The following is a 19,752-nucleotide window of genomic DNA, read 5'->3' on the forward strand; positions in this document are numbered from 1 at the left end:
AGGCTGTCCCAGGGCTGGGAGCCCTGCGTCCCCTAGCAAGGGGCTACACATCTTTGTGCACAGCTCATGGGTGAAGTGGTGCTGGACCATGTGAGACAGTGATCGCTTAAGAAACCTTCCCTTGCACGATCTTCCGGCCTGCACGGGCAACGACCATGAAGCATGGGTGAGCAGCCACGCACACAGCATGAATGCTCTCAAGGTGCTACATGTGATGCCAGATGGAGGCCACCCGGGTGGCAGTGAGGGATGCTATGGGTTTTGGCTTAAAGTCTATGAACTGTTGGTTCACGATGTTTCAAGCTGGGTGACCACTTTGTACTCAATTTTCAGATTGTGCAGGCAATGCCTTTTTCAGCAAAATCTCTATAGCTGTGATCTCATGACAGAGCGGTTGCCCTGTGAGCGATGTGCAAACATCTAAAAGCGAAGGAAGAGGGGCTGGAGTCCAGGAGAGAGAGCAAGCTGGTGCGAACAGCAGGACCTGGCCTTGGGGCATAAGCAGCAAAGAGAACATGCATCTGTACTGGCGAACGGAAAAGGGGATGGCACCTAACTGAATGCAACCTCACCTCCTTGCCAATTGATCCAGGCAGGTGATCAATGAACTTGATCCTGGTCACAACAGCTGGATGCATCAAATCTGACGTCTTGGGAAGGCTAATTGGGAACGCTCTGAACTGCCCTGAGGATGAGTTTTGGTTTACACCACAATTAGCCTCAGTCAAAGTGGGAGTGGCTTTGAATCGTGGGCTCTTGGGTTATTTTTCTTCTTGTTTTTCTCCTTTCAGGAAATCCTGGATGCCAAGAAATGAAATCCTTTTTTTTGACGAGATCACGGAGGCTGGCCAGCAGCCAGGCGCAAGGCTTTCCACGCAACTTGCCCACGCTGCCCGTTTAGCCCCTTGCTTCCTCCAGGACGGCTTCTCTCGCATGTATTTCTGTTCACCACAGAAAGAGGGTTAGATTTTGATTCTGCCCAATATTTTAGTTTGCACTACACCCTGGAAAAGCTGGTAACTTCTCCTTAAGACCTGTCAGTCTCTGAATATAAATCCCCCTTTGTTGGGGGGGGGGGTGTGATTTGAGCCGCATGATCAGAGTCAGGTGACAACACTGGGCACAAAAACGGAGTAGAATAAACAGTGAGACCTAGGAGATTAGCTGTTGATCTTGCCTTTTGACAAGCTGTGCTGCTCCTCAGAGAAAAATGAGTGCCTGGCCCTCTCCTCTGCTTTGGAGCTTAACCATGGTGTGGCTGACAGGTAAGTCCTCCTGGAACGGCGTTAGCTCTCGCTGGCTGAGCCCGGGGCTGGGTAAAGCTGTAATGTGCTGGTGAAACCACCCGGCTTCGCCCTGCCTGGGTGCTGTGGAAGGGTAGGGCAAGAGAAGGGGAGACCCCTGGAAAGGAAATCTGCGGTTGAACCTAAATTAAAGACAGGCAGCATTTAAAGTGGGTTGAACATGAAAGCTTGCTCTTCGAGAGAAGAAGAAAAAGAAAGAAAAACAACCCCCTCCACCCCCCGCCCCCAAGAACCCAATTGCTGCAAACTGAGGAGTTGCAGTGGCCTTTTCATGGCTGAGCCTTAAAGACAAAGGAACAGGATGCCCTACTGTGTTCACTTGCTGGAGGTGTAAGGGAAAGTAAGGCACATTAAAATGCCTGAAACCTTCTTGTAATGGTGCCTCTACCTACTCTTTCTTGGCTCTTTCATCCACTCATACTGCTTATCCAGGAAGTGACTCTATGTAGGGGTCTGCAAACTTGATGGCCTTGAGATGTCGGGTCATGATTGCTGCAGGACGTGCCTGGCCGTGTGCAATTGGAAAGTCTGTAGGTATGGTGCTGTCCGGCTCCTTCCCCTTATAGCAGCGTGCTCGCGTTTGGCCTCGGCAAGGCAGGCTGCCCCCGGCTGGAGTGCGAGCCCCTCAGTCCTGCTGCTTGGCTGCAACAGGCACGAGCGCGCTTCAGAGCGCTGCTTGGCACGGGGCAAAACTGCTCCGAGCTATCACCTGGCAGGCCTTATCTTAGCCATGTGTATCCAGGACCGCCTGAGCGTATAGCAGACTACTAACTTCAGTCCGGCACTCCCTTGAACTTAAACTATTTTAGTAACATGTTATGAAAAGATATTTTCAGTTTAAAAAAAAAAAAAATCCATCTTAACAGTACCATGATTTATCACCAAAACTAAACAAGCCAATAATGAAAGCTTACGAAGAAGCACTTTTCAACTAAAAAGAAATCTTGTTTAGAAAAGATATTCAGCCACCTTTGGACAGTCCAAGGTGTTTAAATCCACCTCGGTGTCTCTGGCTGACAGCTGAGCAAATGGTGGGGACCAGCTGCTTTGTGGGAGATGAGACTTTGTGATCATTGTGGTTCTTCTGAGAGACCTGCCTGGGAGAACTTTATGGTGTCCTTCCATTACTGCTAATGTTTACTTTGAGATTAGTTTAATAAAAAAAAAAAAAAAAAAAAGAGAGAGAGAGACCAACTTGGCTTCTTGCCAGGCATGAGAAAGGGGAAACACGTTGATTTCAGCCCTTAAGGCAGGCGAGCCCAAAAAGGGGCATCTCACATCTGAGCCCTGTAGGTGCTACAGAGCTGCTCTGCCCACGTAGGACCAGCACGAGGGGTTCCAGGTCACTTAGGTTTGGACGTGTGGCAAACAAACATGCAACAAAAGGATGATGGTTTTGGGGGCCACAGCCAGAAGATGCGGTAAGTGGCCCAGGCAGCTGCCTGCTCATCTGCTGCTATACTGAGCAGTTATGGAAAGGTTGGGGGGCGGTTAAGCTCTTAATTAAGCACAGAGCCATTGGTACGCGCGTAGGAGGGAGTGCTGGGAACAGGCTTTTTCCACGTGATCGCAGATTTGTAAGGATTCTCTTATTCAGTGTCTGGATTTTGCTAGAAACGTAGTTAGCGTTAGCAGCCGCCCTAGTCAGTGGCATGGTCTCGCTTACACCACCGTAGTGCTATGCGCGGATCCCCGCGGTGCCCAGCGCTGCGCGGACAGCCAGCAGACACGGCCCCCAGGGAGAAAGAGGAATCAAAAGCTCAGGGAGGAGTTCGCTTGCGAAAAAGTTTGCAGCGACCCGAGCTTTCATGGCCGTCTGGCGCTCGTGCCGCAGCCGCTAGCCCCCGTTGCCTCTCCGAGTCTGCAGGCTTTCACCCTGTTCGCCTGTCTCGCTGGTCTCGTGCCTGCTGCTTCCTCCCTTGAAGGCCCTAGAGCCCTTCCTTAAAATAGCCCTCTGATTGTCCCTGCTAGGGCCGCTTGAACGCAGCCAGCCCGCTTGCCGCGGGGGCCTAGCAAACATGCGTGGGTCGGAAGAGCGCAGAAACGCTGCGTTTATTGGGGAGCAACGGCCCCGGGACCACGCGCTCGCCCAGCCGGAGTCACCGCGCTGGTCTGAAAACAGAAACCGATGCAACTCGCAGTCCTTACGGGACGTGCTTCACGGCCTGCTAGATCTCCTGCCAAGTTTGCTGCCTTACGCAGATCAGCGTTCCTAGCGCGTCGGTCGGTCGTTTACTTTCAGAGCTGCTATTTAGCTTGCTTTTCAGCTGGCCACTGAAAATAATAACACCAGCACAATTACTTCCAAGAGAGAGGCTGGGTGTTATCTTCTGTCCGTGACTTCTGACTTCCAGTATAAAATTTAGACAAAAGAATTGAAGGTATGTGATGAAAAAGCAGGGGGGAAAAAACCTCATTTACGGCCAAAGTTGCATGTTTTCAGAAGCTCCAGGCATTGCACAGAGTAAAATAACCCCCTGCCCTGACTTCCTGAACACAACCGATGTGACAGCTCCTGTGGCAGGAGCTGGCTCTTCTTTTTCTTTTTCTTTTTCTTTTTCTTTTTCTTTTTCTTTTTCTTTTTCTTTTTCTTTTTCTTTTTCTTTTTCTTTTTCTTTTTCTTTTTCTTTTTCTTTTTCTTTTTCTTTTTCTTTTTCTTTTTCTTTTTCTTTTTCTTTTTCTTTTTCTTTTTCTTTTTCTTTTTCTTTTTCTTTTTCTTTTTCTTTTTCTTTTTCTTTTTCTTTTTCTTTTTCTTTTTCTTTTTCTTTTTCTTTTTCTTTTTCTTTTTCTTTTTCGCTTGGTATTGTATTGCTAAACTAAAGCAGACTCGCTACTTTTCACTTCTAGCTTTATGAGGCTTTCTCCCATCCCGAGACTGGGAAACAACCTCCATGGTTGTGTGCTACGAGATCTCGCTCTCATCAGCAGGCAACGTTTCAGTCTGTTACCCCTTGCAGCAAAACATCTCAAATTGCAGTATTACCCCCAATTCTCTCAAGATTACAGCTTTCCAGCCTGGGCTGAGAAAAAGCGCTCCTGCTCTTACAGGAGGAGGAATTTCACAGAATCAAAAGAAGCTGAGGCCGGCAGGCAGGACCCCCTCTGGTCACTGGATGGATCTCTAGAAAAGCTTAAAAAAAATCCCAAACCCATGACTTTTCTTTTCTGATCCGTTTAACTGACATGGAATAAAACAATTAGCTACTTGACAAGCATCCTAAATCAGATTGTCATATGTCTCAAACAGCTGCTGCTAACACAATCAAGTGTTTTGAGTCATTCTCGAAACCTTTAATCTAAGAGAGTCGGATGTCCTCAACGCTGGCATCTACTGAGTTGCAGCCTCAAAGACCCTCTAATTTATTTCCTTGTTACGTCTTTCATGTGCCGGTGACGTTTGCTTCCTTGTTTCTGTATTACTCTTAGTTAAATGTGGCAGAGAAGGCTTTCTGGACACCAAACAAGGAAACATGGGTTAAATAGTTGGTAAAGCCCTAGCGGGGAACCTCTATGAAAGGGAGAAAACAACTCGGCCGCTGACAATGTGTTGTTTTTTTCTCCTCCCCCCTTAGGTATTGCTTTAAGCCAGATGACCACTACCCAGGTCCCTATCGCCTCAACACCAGCGCCTCCCAGTGCAACGGCCACCCAGGTCCCTCTTGCCTCGACACCAGGGTCCCCTAGTGCAACCACTGTCTCAGCCTCTGCGCCCCCAGTTTCTGCTGCGACGCGCTCGGCTGGAGCGGCGTCCGCCACGCCAACCCTTGCCACGTCTGCGGGAGCGCTGTCTGCTGACCCGAGCACGGGAGCGCCAACTCCAGTTCTGTCCACCTCCCTGGACGTGACAGCACTCGTTTCTGGAAGCGCGACCAGCTCTCGTGTGCCCACAGCAGCACTCACTGGTGCCCCGTCCTTCTCTCCGGCTGCGACTGCGTCTCCTGGCGTCCCATCAGCAGCTCCGTTCCTCGCCACCTCGGAGCCCTCGGGCTGCAGCAGGGTGAACGTGACAGCGTGCGAGCCTTGTTCCCCGGGGACGTTTCCCAACGATGGTAGGAGTCTGTGCTCACCCCAGCTCCTTGTGTTAGATGGAGAAGTGGAAAGTAAAGGGAGGCAGAAAGGGTGCGTGTCCTTGTCTTGGAGGGTTGCACAGGGAGCAGGAATGGGAATTAATTTGTTACAGCTTTCTGAAGTGAAAGACTCTGACTTTGCTGGGCTTGTTATCGATTGGTCTTCCTGAAGTTTCCTCAGTAGGATGTAGAAGTGGTAGGACCGTGACCACGAAACGTAATGGAAGTACAACTTGATTTGTTGGCAGGAAGGAGGACGTTGTTTTGATGTGCAGTATGAAATGCAAGAAAAATTTCCAAGTATTTGTCTTAAACGGTTGAAAGAGACTCTCTGCTGTAGAAACAGCCTTTTCACTTGGGCTCGAGAAAGCACTCATTTGGTACCAATTACCACTCTGTTGTGGTCAGGAGTGCATGGCATTATGTTTCTCAGAGGTTATTGTGAGATGGTTTTAGACCATAAAATAAAAGCAATGCTTTTTGCACTTACTTCCTCCCATGCAGGGCACTTTTAAAGAGAGGAATAACCAGATCTGATGCTTTAGGGCACCTCTGCAGAAGGCAGGAGGTAATTCCCACCGCCCTCATGTGCTGGGCGCTTATCGCAGGATCTCCTCCTCTTGCTCACGCACCATTGCTGCAGTACCAGGGGCTGGTTCCTGCAAGAAGTGGGGTGGTAAGCTTGTTTTGTGGAGCAAAGACCGCTAGAGCTTGTGTCCGGTGGGAATACTGTGTTACCTGTGCTCAAAGAGAGGCTGTTTCTGGATAAGGCAGATTCTCTGCTCTGGTATTTTCTGTTTTAGTTCTGCTTTTCATAAGCCTAAATTAATCAGAAATTAAAAGAAGTCTATGCTTTTGGGAGGAGGACAAGGAGAAACTCTTCTGTTCCCTCAGATGAAAGGAAGAAAAAGAAGCCTTGGTAATCACCAAGAAATCCGTGTTGATGAACTTGAGACCTTAGATTGCTTTATGGCTGTTCTTCAGCTTCCTAATGATGCACTACAGCATCATTAGTGTTAATGTTGTGGTTTTCCAGCCCTAAGATTGGATCCAGCTGTTCCAGCAAGACAAATGCTTTTGTGTTCTTCACAGTGACTGGTACTTATGAGCAGAAGGGTTGCATTAGAGGGTTAAGTGAAGTATTGCAGTCCTGATCTCGACCTTTTTGTTCCAATTTAGGCACCCTGAGCTGCTCGTGCTGTTCGCAGGGCTCCTGCACGGGCCCCGCTGACTGCGTTCCCTGCCCGGTGGGTCACTACCAGCCCCTGAGCGGACAGCAGTCGTGTCTGCCGTGTCCACAGGGGTATTACACCAGGTGAGTGACTGAGCCTCTGCTGGGGTGGCCGATGCGGTTGGAAGCAGGAACTGCGCACAGTCTCCCTCGAAACGTTTCCCTGCAAAATCTCCTCCCTTGGGCTGTGGGAAAAGTGCTGCCATGGCTATTTCTCAGTGGAAAGTACAAACGTTTCTCTTCCCTGAAAGAAAGAGAAGCCCACGCCTTGCTGGTCCGACTTCCTTCTGCCGTGGCGGCCTCGTGCTGTAAAACGCTTGGTGGCAGGCAGAGAGGGGCCATGCGTTCCCCAGCAGGTAAACTGGATCAGGTTGTTCATTCACTCCAAATAAAAACAGCTAAACCCCAGCTAAACTAGTCCAAACAACCCTACTCTGGAGTAAGCTCTAGATTGCCTCTTGTTTGGACTTCAGACTAGATCCCTGGTGGGACTGGCAGAGGTATGAAGAGGTGCACCCTTTCAGTGTTGACAAATGTTCCTCACTAGGAACCCCCAGCACGAATACGTGTTGCATCCCAATGGCTGTCTCTTGGCTGGCCGCACATCTTTTTGCAGTCTTTCATATGTGTAAGGGGAAAACAAGTTTTTTTGTGACGGAGGGATAATGTCTGGGAATGAGGCATGGGGTTTAGCTTTTCAGCTTTCACCTGTGACTTTCCTCCTGTGAGCAACCAGCTTCCTCTCCGTGCTTCGCAAATTGATTTTCTTATCTCCTATTTTACTGTAAGGCTCTTGTTATGTTCTAGTCACAGCTGACTGCAACACACTTGGTTGTTTTATTTCTTAGCTTTTTTGTACTGTATCAACTGTATCAATGCCAGAAGCCCGGCATTGCAATTTAATCAGGCTTCCTGGTTAACCAGGACCCTGTTTGAGCAGGGAAGGTTGGACTAGATGATCTCCAGAGGTCCCTTCCAACCTCAACTGTTCTGTTATTCCTAGTTTTCTGGCCCCACGGGTTTTTGCACAGCCCACCCAGATGCACCTCCAGTCCTGCAGGCTCCTCAGCTTTTGCCCAGCGTAACCTGAGCGTTTGCCCCATGCCGTGATGGAAAGCAGGTGTTGTGTCTGGCAAAAGTCCACAGAGATTCGTGGTGCCTTGGGCTCTGGATGTCCTGCTGAAGGCATTTCTGTCTGTGCTGGGGCAGCCCTTGTCCCCTGCGCACCAGGGCTCAGCAGCTGCTAATGCTCAAGGAGATGCTGCTTTTCCTAGCATATGAAGCCCCAAGAGCCCTCCCCAAGGGCTAACATCTGCATGGTGCTGGTCGAGGCAGACTCATGCAGTTGACTTTCGCTGAGGTGGCAAACCTGGGTGCTGGCGCCGAGGATGCTCGGAGGCTCCTTTCTTGCTATACAAGTGTCCTATAGCTCCGGAGATGCCTGCGCTTACTGCGCACGTGATTTTTCCTCATGTTTTTCCCTTGATTAACCTGATATCTGCTGCGTCTGTTGGGGTTACCTTATTTCTCTCCACATCTCCAAGTGCTTTAAAGATATGGATCAATCCCCAGTGAGCAGCTCTGCTGCGACGTGGGAGAGGGCACAGCCGAGCCGAGGGCTGGGTGGCTGCTGCTGCCGAGGAGGAAGGAAGGGGAAGCAGTGGCTGGATTTACGTGCGCCGGAGGAGGGGTGGGGGAGGCAAGAAGGAAGGTTGAGGTGGGAAGGGAAGGGAGTGGGGTTATCTTGCGGGGCACAGCATGTGCGTGGCCATCACCATGGCAGCTGGCCACGCTGTGCAGGGCTCTAATTGGGTCGTTGAACGTTTCTGCGGCGTTTGGAGAATGCAACGTCCCCTGAGCTTTGAGCAGCTCCGGCTCATGCCAGCCCTGCATTGGTTTGCTTTAAGCAAAGCGTTTGCTATGTTTCCAATTGACTTTCCAGAAATCTCACTCAGCCTTGGGGTTTCCAAAGGAATTAAAGAGCACGTCCGTGTTTTCCACCAAAGCATCCCGTGGTACGTTAACAGATTCGTACACACGTACTCCTTGTTGGTGGGGATCTGGCTCTATAGGTGACGAATGCGATAGCTTTCCTCCTCCTCTGCCTTCCCTGTTTTTCTCCCATCCTCCCCAAGGTCTAGCACATTGCATCCCCTTTCGCACAGTCCCTAATATTTCGGGTCAGGACTCTCACGCATCAGTGCCGATGGGTTTGGCTCCTTTTTTTTGACCATTAAGTGACCTGACTTTCAACAAGGGAGCAGCTCCTTTTAAAACTGACAACAGGTGCTGAACATCAAGCACCTTTCCAACGTGTGGGTTTAAGAGCCTGACTTGAAACCAAAATTTTAAAACTTTGTTACAATGAGTTTTTCATAGCCAGAACTTCAGTGTCAGAAACCTGTAACTTTCCGCAGAGCCCGTATTGCGTACAGGACGTCGCTGGCATTAACAACACAGAAAACTTCATTTTTTCACTGGACCTTTAACATTCAGGCAAGTTCCAGCTGTTGTTCTTCTGCCTGAACTCCTTCATTGTAATTACTCTATTTCTAGACTTAGTGAAACAAAGAGCTATGTTCTGCTGTCTCCTCTGAAGCGGCTAAACAGAATAGAAGCTGCAATGACCTAAAATAGCACTAACCCTCTTTTCAATTCTCTTCCCAGTTTTCGGAGGAGCACCACATGCTCTCCCTGCCCACCTGGCTCTTACGCTAACGAGTCTGGGGCTGCAGCCTGCAGAGCCTGCCAGAGAGGTAGGTTTGGATTTGTATTCAATCCAAACACGTTTTCATCAGAATACACGATGCTTTTGCCATAGCTAGATGCAATTGCCAGGTAACTTAAAAGCGCTGAAGAGTAAACAGGTTATTTTGTTTGGGCCAAAAATAGCGTAGTAGATCCCTTCCCATTCCGTTATTGACGTTTTTATTAAAAAGGAGAGAACTGATCTCACACCTAGTCGTGTTCCCCCTTGCAATAAGCTAATACTAATGGTACAATCGAAGTCCATTGCAGAAAGTCAGGAAAGAAATGTTCCAAGGTTCAGTTGTAGCATAAAGCGGGGGGTGGGGGGAGAGGAGAGTAGCGTTTCCCATGTTTTCAATGATAAAAAGTTAGTTAACACATCTTGTTTTGGTTAGTCTATCTTCCACAGTCTGAGGATTGAGCATAACGTTCTCCTTCCTCCCCAGCCATTAAAGGCCGGGGGTTTTCGGCTCGGCGAGCCGTCTTGTGCACCTCCTTACAGGCGGTATGAGCCTCGTACGCTGCGTTCCCAGACGGTGTAACAACACGCTCAAAACAGACCAGCGTTTACTTATGCAAAAGCCTAATTAGCACATGCCACACGGCAGCTCTTCTGTACACAAATTAAGCGCTGCTTGCACAGGCACAACTGTTCTTTTGAAAATCCTCCCACCCAACGGGTTGGCTGATGGCTAAATCTTTGTCTGTCGTTGGCTAAGTCTGGGAGGAAAAAGCGTTCAGACAGCAGTCGGAGACTCTCCTGGGTGGCAGTGATGCAGCGTGCCACTTCCTCCGCTCCGCGGATTCAGACGCTGCCCGTTGGACCGCAGAGGAGCCACGAGGGGGGCTCGTTAATCATGCCTTCATAAATTAATGAGTTGCTTTCTGCTGGCAGGGTGAGGGAGGTTGCTCTATTTTCTTCCTGCTCAGCGGTGGGGCATGGCGCTTGTTCCAAATTTGGGCCAGTGTCAAGGGTGCCTGGCAAATCTTGTTGCCCACCCCACTTCCAGCTCCTCTCCGAATGCAGACGCCCTAATCCTGTCCCCTCCCCATGGTGCCGTGATGAATTGGGCACCCTCCCAAAGCCGCGTGCCCACCTGCCCTCCAGGGTGGTGGTGTGCAGCGTTTAGCGGTTCCCAGTCCTGTGCAGGGACGCGTGAGCCTGGTCTGTCCCGGCCCTGTGGCCGGCTGTGATGATGTCTCGATGTGCTTTGGGGAAGGGTCTGCGCGTGCCCATGGGCTCTGCGCGCTCCTGCCCTTCGTGGTCCTGGCGACGCAGCGAGGGGTAAGAAGGCAAAGAGCAGGTTGCTGCAGCGAGCAGAGCTGCTCCCGTTTACGAGCCTTGCGCCCTTCCCCCTGGGGGACAAGGGTGCCCCCAGACTTCTCGATGGGGGGAAAAGGGTGCTCGGGTCCTGCCAGGGCTGGGGTGACCGAGGGGTCTCCCCTGGCTGGAGCAGAAATGGCAGCCACAGCTGAGTTAAGCCAGGAGGTAGCACAGGGATCACAGATTTGAGCCTAATTCCAGTTTACTCTGTGGAGAGGAGCCTCCATCCTTGGTTTACAGCTCTCCTGAACTACCGGTTCCTTTTCTTGCTATGTAGAAAACATCCCGCATGTAGCTTTTATCGGGGTGGAAGGGAACTGCCCGCTCACGACAGCGGCAGGTACCTCATTGTCCTCCTCTTTCTCCCAACAACTTCCACCCCAGTCCCTGTGTCTTCACTAAGTAAATACAAAATTAAAAACCACCCACTCTCCCCATAGGGTCTGCACGTGGCCTTCCGTGCTGGGAGAGCTGATGGTCGGCCTCCCTGGCGGCGTTCAGGGAGTGAGCAGGAGCACCAGGGGTTGCTGCCGGAGCCCTCTGCCCTTCCCATCAGCATGGCAGAGGTCCCTGGGACACTTTTATTGCTCCTTCAGGGCCTTCGGCGAACGGGAAAAAACAAACGTCCCGAATGGGCCCCTGAAACGCCACCCTAAATCTGAGTGTTAATTTGGTTGCTTGTAAAACGGCAATCAGCAAATAACTAATAGTGTGGAGGGAAGATCCTGAAAACTTACTCTTCTTTTTCTCAGGGTATTTCAGCGCCCAGCAAAATGCAGCTTTCTGCCTGCCTTGCCTGCCTGGATCATTTTGCAAGTAAGAAATCCACATGGGACCTCAGAGGTCTGTGGGCTGGAGAGGGATATTTTCCTCCTGGTAGCAGTCACTGAGCTGAAAAGATCCGTTTTACTGGCAAAAGGAAGGTTACTGCGACTTTCCAGCTGAATAGCTATCACTGCCGAGCCCTGGGGAGAGGGGGTCGGGCAGTGGGGGAGAAGATCCCGACACATACAGCGTTGCATGAACGAAGAGTGACTTTTAGGCTCGTTAGCCTGTGTGTGTTTTGGGATCAGTCGCACCACCGACCCCTGTACCTGTGCCGGAGGCTGGTTGGGTACGGAGGCAGCCCAGGTGCTATGCAGCAGTTGCAGCTCAGAGCCAGCCTCAGAAACCTTCCCGTGCCCACGCTGCTACATGGCACGGCGGTTGCCCTAAACAGGCTAACACTGGATACGGGTATGGCTGGGAGTCACTCTGGGTCTTCTAGTTTTGGGTTTAGCTGATAGTTTGTTTATCAACAGGATAAACAGATGTGTCAGGGTGTGCAGAAAGCAGTAGCTAAACTCTCCTGGCTGCAGTCATCTTCGTGATGGAGGAGAAGGTGCCTCCCAGCCAGTGGGGGTACCTAGAGGTGAGTCTGCACCCTGCTATGGTAAGGCTGCCTGTGCTAAGGGTGCAGATTTTAAATTCAAAGTAGATTAGCTAACTCATGAATATTTATCCTCCTTCTGACCTTACCTGGAGCTTGCCTGTGCCACAATGGATCTCTGCTGAACCACGGTGAAACTGCTACAAAGCCATACTCCAGGGCTTATGCAACTGCGTTGTGTGTCCATCTCTCCTAACTAACTTTAGCATCCGTTGACCAGTTCCAGTCAAGTTTGCTAAGGGATAGGAACTTCAGAGATACCATGCAACTAAAGGGAGGACAGAAATGCCATCATGTGCTCAACCCTGATAGTTATGGGAGAAAGCACACTGGAGAGAGACCTCATGGATGACCACAAAATGGCAGAGGCTTATCTCCTGGTAGACACCAGAGAACTGAGCCTCAGCGTATGCATAAATAAATAAATAAGTGTATATATAAATAAGTGGGCTTTGGTAGGTTGGGTTCGTCTCAGAGCTGCTTGCCATACTGCTTTGTCTCTCCTCTCTCCCCAGCACCACCAGCTGCACCGTGTGTCTGGCTTGCCCTGGTGGGAAGGAGGCTCTTCGCGAGGCATCCGAGGAGTGCACACCTTGCCTCCCAGGTAACGAATGTAGGGTGGGGGACCACGATAGCCTAGCTGAGCACACACCACTTCAACACCAGAGCCTGCAGAAGGGCTGATTTACGTCCGAGGCTCCTCAGACGTGAACGCCCCACTGACATCTGCAGAGCAAACCGTTGCCATCATAGTGATGGCAAAGCACTGGCAGTTTTTGGTCCCTCCTAGCTCTCCAGGGCCTGCTGCTGGAGTCACTGTCAGCTGAGGGCCTGTTTGCCTGCGGCTGCAGGGTTTGTTGCCGTGGACTCAAAATGCTTCTGAGGCCACAGCTGCGCTAGGTCTTCCTGCCAGCGTGGTTAACTTCCTCTGAGGAACGCCCTTTGTCTGTGGGACAGGGCTGTCGGGAGCCCAGGGTAGATACCGCTCTAGGAACTGTGTTTTTGCCAGTGGTGTTTGCTTTGCTGATGAAACCAGATGTGTTAGCGCTGCAGGAGTGCTTGCAGAGGTGGGGGACTGGCGTGTGCTCTGCACGGCCACGGCTCCTGGGCAAGGCATAGTCTGAGGCTGGGAAACAGCTGGGGTGAAGGGGGGACTTGGTGAGGGGAAAATGAGGAACTGACTTGTTTCTTTGCTGTCTTAAATAACATCACCCTGCACACGGTGAGGCAGTGAGACGGCAGCATGATCCAGCCACCCACACAACTGCTGATGTGGAGCCTCCCCTCTAGAAAGAGTTTTTGTAGTCAAGTTGTCTTTTAAACATGCAGAAAAGCATTAATCACCCTGAGACCCACAGCTTTAGTGACCCATCTTCCTTGCAAAGAGGTGAGAACTAAGCTGGGCTTTAAACTTCACTCAGCACGTTTCAAACAGCTCGAAAGCGTTTGAATCCAGAATTAGAGAGGATGAAATATTTTGTTGACCTCCATCTCCAACCTTCCCTCTGTTTTAGAACCACAGCTCAGTACTAAACCCACCTCCCAGTACTGAACGTACCTACTGACTACCCACCTACGCCAACTTGCTCTATTCACCAGATCTGAAACCACACAGTAGTATTTCTTCCCTTGCACTTTCCTGCCCCTTTGCCTCTGAGCAAGGACCAAATTCCACGTTCAGGTTTTGTGATGCACGTGAAGTATTTGATGGTCTTTCTCCACGTGACTTTAAAAGACAGATGGTCCATATGCAATTGCAAAGGCCCCAGGGTCTAGCCCCACATTGTAATGTTGTGCTTATTTGCTGTTTAGGTATGTTCAAAGGTCCCAGCGACAACAGATGCAAGCTCTGCAAGGCGGGAGAATACCAATTACAGCAAGGCAAGGAAAGCTGTGACCTATGCCCAGAAAATCACTACTGTCCTGTGAGTCTCCATTAGCTGATTTGACAGCCTGGATTAAAAAATATAGCTGTCCTGTAACAAGTTAAATATACTTTAATTAACACCATTTTCATCTAAACCTGTTTTCTTTTCTTAACTACATAGAGGGAATGGTTAAAATTGTGATAGCAGGAGTTGGGCTTTGTTCTGCACATCAAGCTTCGCAGTGAGCCGTCAGGGGAAGGTTAGATGATGGTTTATCCATTAGCTAGGCTATTTGGTGCATGGACATGCTGTATATGGAGCCCTGCTGCTATTCTTACTCTGAATAACACCACAGGTGAAGACAGGCTGACCATTTCTTGGTTATTTTTCTTCTCTTTTTCAATGCTGAAGTGTTACCTCCCGGCAATACCAGTGATGCTGTCCGCAAAGGTGCTCACGCACCTCTCTCGTGCCCGCAGCCCTCTCCCAAGGTGGTACTGGCACTGTTTGAAGGCTAATCCCTGCTCCAATGGGGGAAGGTAGTCATGGAGCCCAGCTACACATCTAAAACCCTTGGTCTCAGCACAGCCCTCAGCTCTGCATGCAGCAACCCTGGCTCCACTCGTTTGCTGGAGCGAGGGATAACGTCGCCCAGCTCTAGTCCCCAGCCAGGTTACAGGCAGATCCACCTCGGCTCAGGAGGGTGAGGGGGGGAAAAAGAAAAGTAGCAGTAGCACCAGCACCTAAAAGTGCTGATACTGTAAGGTTGCTGTTTGCCAGACTGCTGCGGTAGCAGCCCATCTCTAGTCCTGCCTCTGCCCTGTCTCGGTTCTCCAAGACCTTCATGTGGGAAGTCACTCCTAAGATCTCCCTTCTGAGACAGCAAGGCAGAGGGTACTTCATAAAGCAGTCTTTCCCAGCATGTATCTGCCCTGCCCCCAGCTCAAAGAGGCTTTTATCAGACTATGCTTACTGCAGAGGCAGTGCTTGATTTATTGCAGTCTTCACTGTCCAAGTAACTCTCTTTTTCTTTTGGGTAGAGCCCGGATGTGAACCCAGTCAAGTGCCCTGCTGACGCCTTCTGCCCCGCTGGCAGTGCCGAGCCTGAGTATTGCATGGAGGTGTTTTTTTACAAGGCAGGAGACTCATGCCAGCTGGCCCCTCTGATCATCCTCCTGGCTGTTTTTGCAGCAGGTGAGTGTCCGTCTTTGCTGTGCTCTGGTAAAACCAGCCACCCCTCTGAAATCTGCATTTCTAATGATGGATTCTTTGAATATTTGATCTATTATGACGTCATTGCTTCTCTCCTGGAAATGGCTGGAGATCTCTAATTCATCTCAGTTGCCCTGTCTTGGTTAAGTTTTCCCATATTCTTACCTTACTGCCCAAAAGCACAGTGAAGTATGGTGTCACAAATATAAAGACAATGTTGGAGTCAGACCTTAATAACATGGTTAACTGGTCAAATTTGGTTTAAAAGAACGTGTGGGACATGTCTGTAAATGCTGTAAAGAAATATACGACCTGTGAGATGAATTAGCCTGCAGACTCAGGCCTATCGAGGAATTGGATCTAACAGTTCAAAAGCGGCTCAAACAGAGACACTACAGTTAGGCATGATGCATCAGCTAGGTCTGTGGCTGCTGTGAAGGCCTAGCTATAAGAATACTGGAGTACAAGTGCGTTAAAATGTGACATGCTGTTACTTTGCTGCAGTGAACTTAGGAATCGTGGCACCCCAGCAAGTTTTGGTTAAACCTATATCTCAAGATGTCAACCTCAGCTCGGTCTAGAGTGTATTGGGTTGCCCCAAAGGTATATGTGGAGTATCTTGCCTGCCCCAAAGTAGGAAAACAGACAACTTCCTATCACTGATGAGGCTTCAAAGGGAAGGCCAAAGGAAATGTGCTACAGAAACATCTTGAGATGTTCCAGATTACTTGCGATATTCCAAATACTTATTTAAAGATGAGGCAGCTGGGGGGTACAGGCTATCAGGTCTCTTCCTGCCCTATGTGTTACATGCAGCTCATGCAGCACCTGCAACAAATGTTTGGGCAGCTGCTGGTGTCCCCTGTGAGAAGGAGATGCAAAGACAACAGGTTCTCTGTGCCTCGTTATTGCTCTTTCTTGTACCTGACTCTTCCTGGATGGAGCAAACACCCTCATTGCTAGAGGGAGGATTAGCTCATGGCAAACTCTCACAGCAGAGCCTCTTGGAGTGGGTGTTGTCAGCCTGTGTGGTGCTGGTTGTGTTGAGGCAATGGTGCACCCTGTAACCAACAGCTTTCTCGCACAGAATGAAAGACATCTGCACAGACTCACCAGGTGGGGCACCCCCAATCCAAGATGATACTTGCTATAAAATTGGTTCATTAGTGAAAAGGCTAGAAGCCAACAGGCAGATGAGCTTCTCTACAAGGAGATTCCGTGGTGAATACCGATTCCAAAACAATGAATATGCAGCATTTGGAGTTTCAGTAGAGGGGGGGGAAAAAGATTTCTGTAGTTTTTAAACAAAGTCTGGGAGTAGGTTCGACCAAAGCTAACAATTATGATGCACACCAGCAACTTTTACTGCTATGGGTGGTGAAAAGGGCAGAAGTGCAAGCTGGGAAGAAAGATATTTAAACCAGGACAGATCTCCTATGCACAGGTACCAAAGTGGTATTACTGGGGGATTTGTTTGTTAGCAGCTCTCCTGACACCAGGCTTCCATCTCCTCCAGATAGTCTAAGGGATTAAGGACAGATATCCATGAGCTTGTGCTCAACAGTTCTGCACCTCTTTTCCCTCTGCCTCCTGAACAGTGGCTGTCTGTGCCAGGCTCAATGTTGTCAAAAGGCAAAGGGAAGATAAGAGAGGCAAACCTGTTATTCCCTGCAATTAAGAGGAACGAGGGCAAAGCTGCTTCTCCGGTAACGAATCAGCATTAGCTGCTGTCATCAAAATCCTCTCTTGACATTGACGACTATATGGATACATAAGAGGAGAAAGGACAGTAGGGAGTCTGGAGGAGGAGCTACAGCTTTAGCAACCCTGATCAACTGCTCTTCCTCAGACAACTGAAGTGTTGTCAGGGTAAGAGCTTCCAAGGGTTATTCTCACAAGACATGACTAGAACCATGTGAAAGTTTATCCACTTTTGCAAAGCTATATTCCAAAAATCTGCCAAGACAGGTATCAGAAAAAGTGGATTAAAATGAGCTGTACGAAAAGCCTACGTAACCAGCATTTCCGATAGCCAAGTCTGAGCGTCAGAAAACAACGTTTCTTAGCTAAGTCCTGCATATCAAAGTTTGCTAAGAAGAGGAGTAAAAGAAACAGCCCATGCTTACGAGAACCAGCGAGTAAGTATTTTGTAAGAGTTCAGAGATCAAATTCACGGCTGATATAACAGATCAATTGTTTACCATGAGATTGTCTGCTCTCGCAATCTAAATCTGGACATATTTGTCTGGACATATTGCATTACAATGACAGATTTGTGCTATTCCGTTAAGATCAATTTTCTCTGATTATGCTTATGCCAGAAAAATAGCAACACAAAAAGTCACAGTACTTGATATTTGTCAATTATTTCCATGCCTATGCCCCACCTAAAAGTAATTTTTTCTGACAGTCCTCATCTCAGTCTAGACTCAAAGTTAATCTAGGTCAGTTACTTCATTATAAGGCTTCATTATAAGGCACTGTGCAGAGCAAACTAATTTCTCAGTAAGATCCTTCAGTAGAATAGCACAAATGCAAGTCGTCTGCAATTGATGAAGATGTCTGACAGAAAATAATAGTTCAACAGAGCAAAGAATAAACAGGGAGGGAAGTAACAGAGCACAAAGGCAAGTAACTGAATTATTTCATTAAAACCTGCTCTTCTCAACAGCTTTCAGAGTAAAGCTGAAATGCCAAAGTTGAGTAGTATTAAAGCTATCCAAAACTTTTCTGTGCACAATATATAGGAAAATAAAACTTCATTTTACTGAAAGAAAATTGGTAAATCTTCAATCAAGAAGTCCTAGAGCAAACACCACCTGCTATTTTACCTTCCCACCTGAAGGTAATTATCCTTCCTTACGTTCCAGGTGGACTCCTTGTTGTCTTGCTGATAATTCTGAAGAGAAGGCAAGAACGTAGGAAGAAATCTTTGAAGTCCCTACTCTTACCAAAAGGATCAGGACAACACACAACGTATGGTGTAACGGAGCACACAGAACCAGTATACGCTGGTTGGTAGGAGGCTGCGAAACGTTATCAACAAACTTTGTTTGCTTTTCTGTATGGCAATGCAGATGTGTGTATATGGGCAAAATGTTAACCACGATCAACCTATTTCTATGTAGCTAAAATATTTAATTATACTAACCACAGGCACACAGAAGTGCAAAGAAATCATTTATCTGCTAACCCAGAAGACTTCTGCTCTAAAATAGACTGAATAACAAAATTCTCTCTCCCTTCGATTCCTGACTTCACTTGCAAATGCGTATTTATTCCTGAGGAAGAGAGAAAACTATTATGTCAAACAGTCTTTTCCACCTTGGCAAACACTAACATGAACCTGCTTCCTTTTAAAAATGTGCAGATTCTTTTTTCATTAGCCTCAAAATTTCACTGTTACCTTAAGCAAGAGTAAATCGAGGAAATTTCTCCTTCCTCTCAGCTGTGGGAAAATACGTGCACATAAAATAATGGTTAACTCTTGGACAAATATGTCCTTTTTTTCTGCTGCAATCTTTAAAGCAATGCCTTATATTATTAGTAGAGAAGCAACTACGAACTGTAGGCAAACATCACCTGTTTTGGTCCCTGCCAAGCCCCACGGATAAGCCATGAGCCTGCACACACCCCTTTAGAGCCACATGGAGCAGCATGCTGCTGCTGCCTAGGTGAGTCACTGAAGGTGCCTTGCACGCTTCTGCACAGCCGGGAGATGGGTGCGTACTTGACACCATTGCTTAAATGCCTGTGACAAAGTTCCTGACTCCTTCCCAGACAACTGATTCATCATGAGCCAATGCCCCCTTACAGCAGTATACGTGGTTTGTACCTGTTCTCACAGCACAGAGCTGCAGCCGCTCCTATCTCCAAGCGTGTTCCAATGTAGTCGGTCCAGACGACTGTGCCATCTGTTAAACTGTTTTGATTTGTGTTTTGTGGGCATGATTTCAAATCATGTAGGCTAGTTTACTCTCTCCTTTTTAAAGCTCTGCTTTGCTATATTCTCCCTATCCTGGTCTTTCTGACTGTTCGGTTTAGCTTTCTGCACCTTGTCTTCATCACCATTTGAGGTCTTGCCATCAGAGCAGGCACTTAGAAATACCTGTCAGCTGCAATGGCATCAACTTCAGCTGCTCCAAGAAATTAGTACCTGGCCTCTATTAACTTTCTCATCTTGTTGCCTCCCTTCTTCTCCTAAAGTGACATTCATGGGCATATGAGGTGCTGCAATCCTGGACAGACCAGGCAGTTGTGTTGCTTTGGTGCAGTGCTGTGCTTTGTGAAAGCACCCGTAAAAACAGTATTTACTAGTGCAAGCTCCATGCTCTTAAAGCACTCCCCTTACTGTGCAGTGAAGTGGAAGCAGGTGTTACTTCTCTCTTCAGTCGTCTTTTGGCGCTGCTGGCCCAGCAGCTGGGGTAGTGCAGCCAGTGCCAGGGGTTAAGTGGCTCCTGCCCTGGGCTGATCCTGCTCACCTCCTCGTGCCTGTGGGAGCTGCCGGGTGAATGAGGGGCAGGAGGGGAGGTGCGTAATCCCTCATGGGCAACAGGAACGTGGACAGTA

At 48.8% G+C, this 19,752-nt stretch overlaps 1 protein-coding gene across 2 annotated transcripts; it reads left to right on the top strand.

Annotated features, from left to right (window-relative positions):
• The first annotated feature begins 1,089 nt into the window (after positions 1 to 1,089).
• LOC104151352 (multiple epidermal growth factor-like domains protein 9) lies at positions 1,090 to 18,373 on the top strand. 2 transcript variants are annotated; one of them, XM_009686127.2, is made up of 9 exons: positions 1,090 to 1,265; positions 4,877 to 5,353; positions 6,551 to 6,686; positions 9,270 to 9,358; positions 11,427 to 11,490; positions 12,619 to 12,707; positions 13,916 to 14,028; positions 15,012 to 15,165; positions 18,054 to 18,373. In XM_009686127.2, the coding sequence occupies exons 1-9, from the start codon at positions 1,211 to 1,213 to the stop codon at positions 18,203 to 18,205; spliced, it is 1,329 nt and encodes a 442-aa protein (XP_009684422.1). In that variant the 5' UTR covers positions 1,090 to 1,210; the 3' UTR covers positions 18,206 to 18,373. The 2 variants fall into 2 exon arrangements, with proteins under 2 accessions (XP_009684422.1, XP_009684423.2); XM_009686128.2 differs by lacking the exon at positions 1,090 to 1,265 and adding an exon at positions 1,681 to 1,838.
• Positions 18,374 to 19,752: the final 1,379 nt, after the last annotated feature.

Source organism: Struthio camelus, chromosome 4, assembly GCF_040807025.1.
Source record: "Struthio camelus isolate bStrCam1 chromosome 4, bStrCam1.hap1, whole genome shotgun sequence".
In the NCBI taxonomy this organism is placed as follows: Eukaryota; Metazoa; Chordata; class Aves; order Struthioniformes; family Struthionidae; genus Struthio; species Struthio camelus.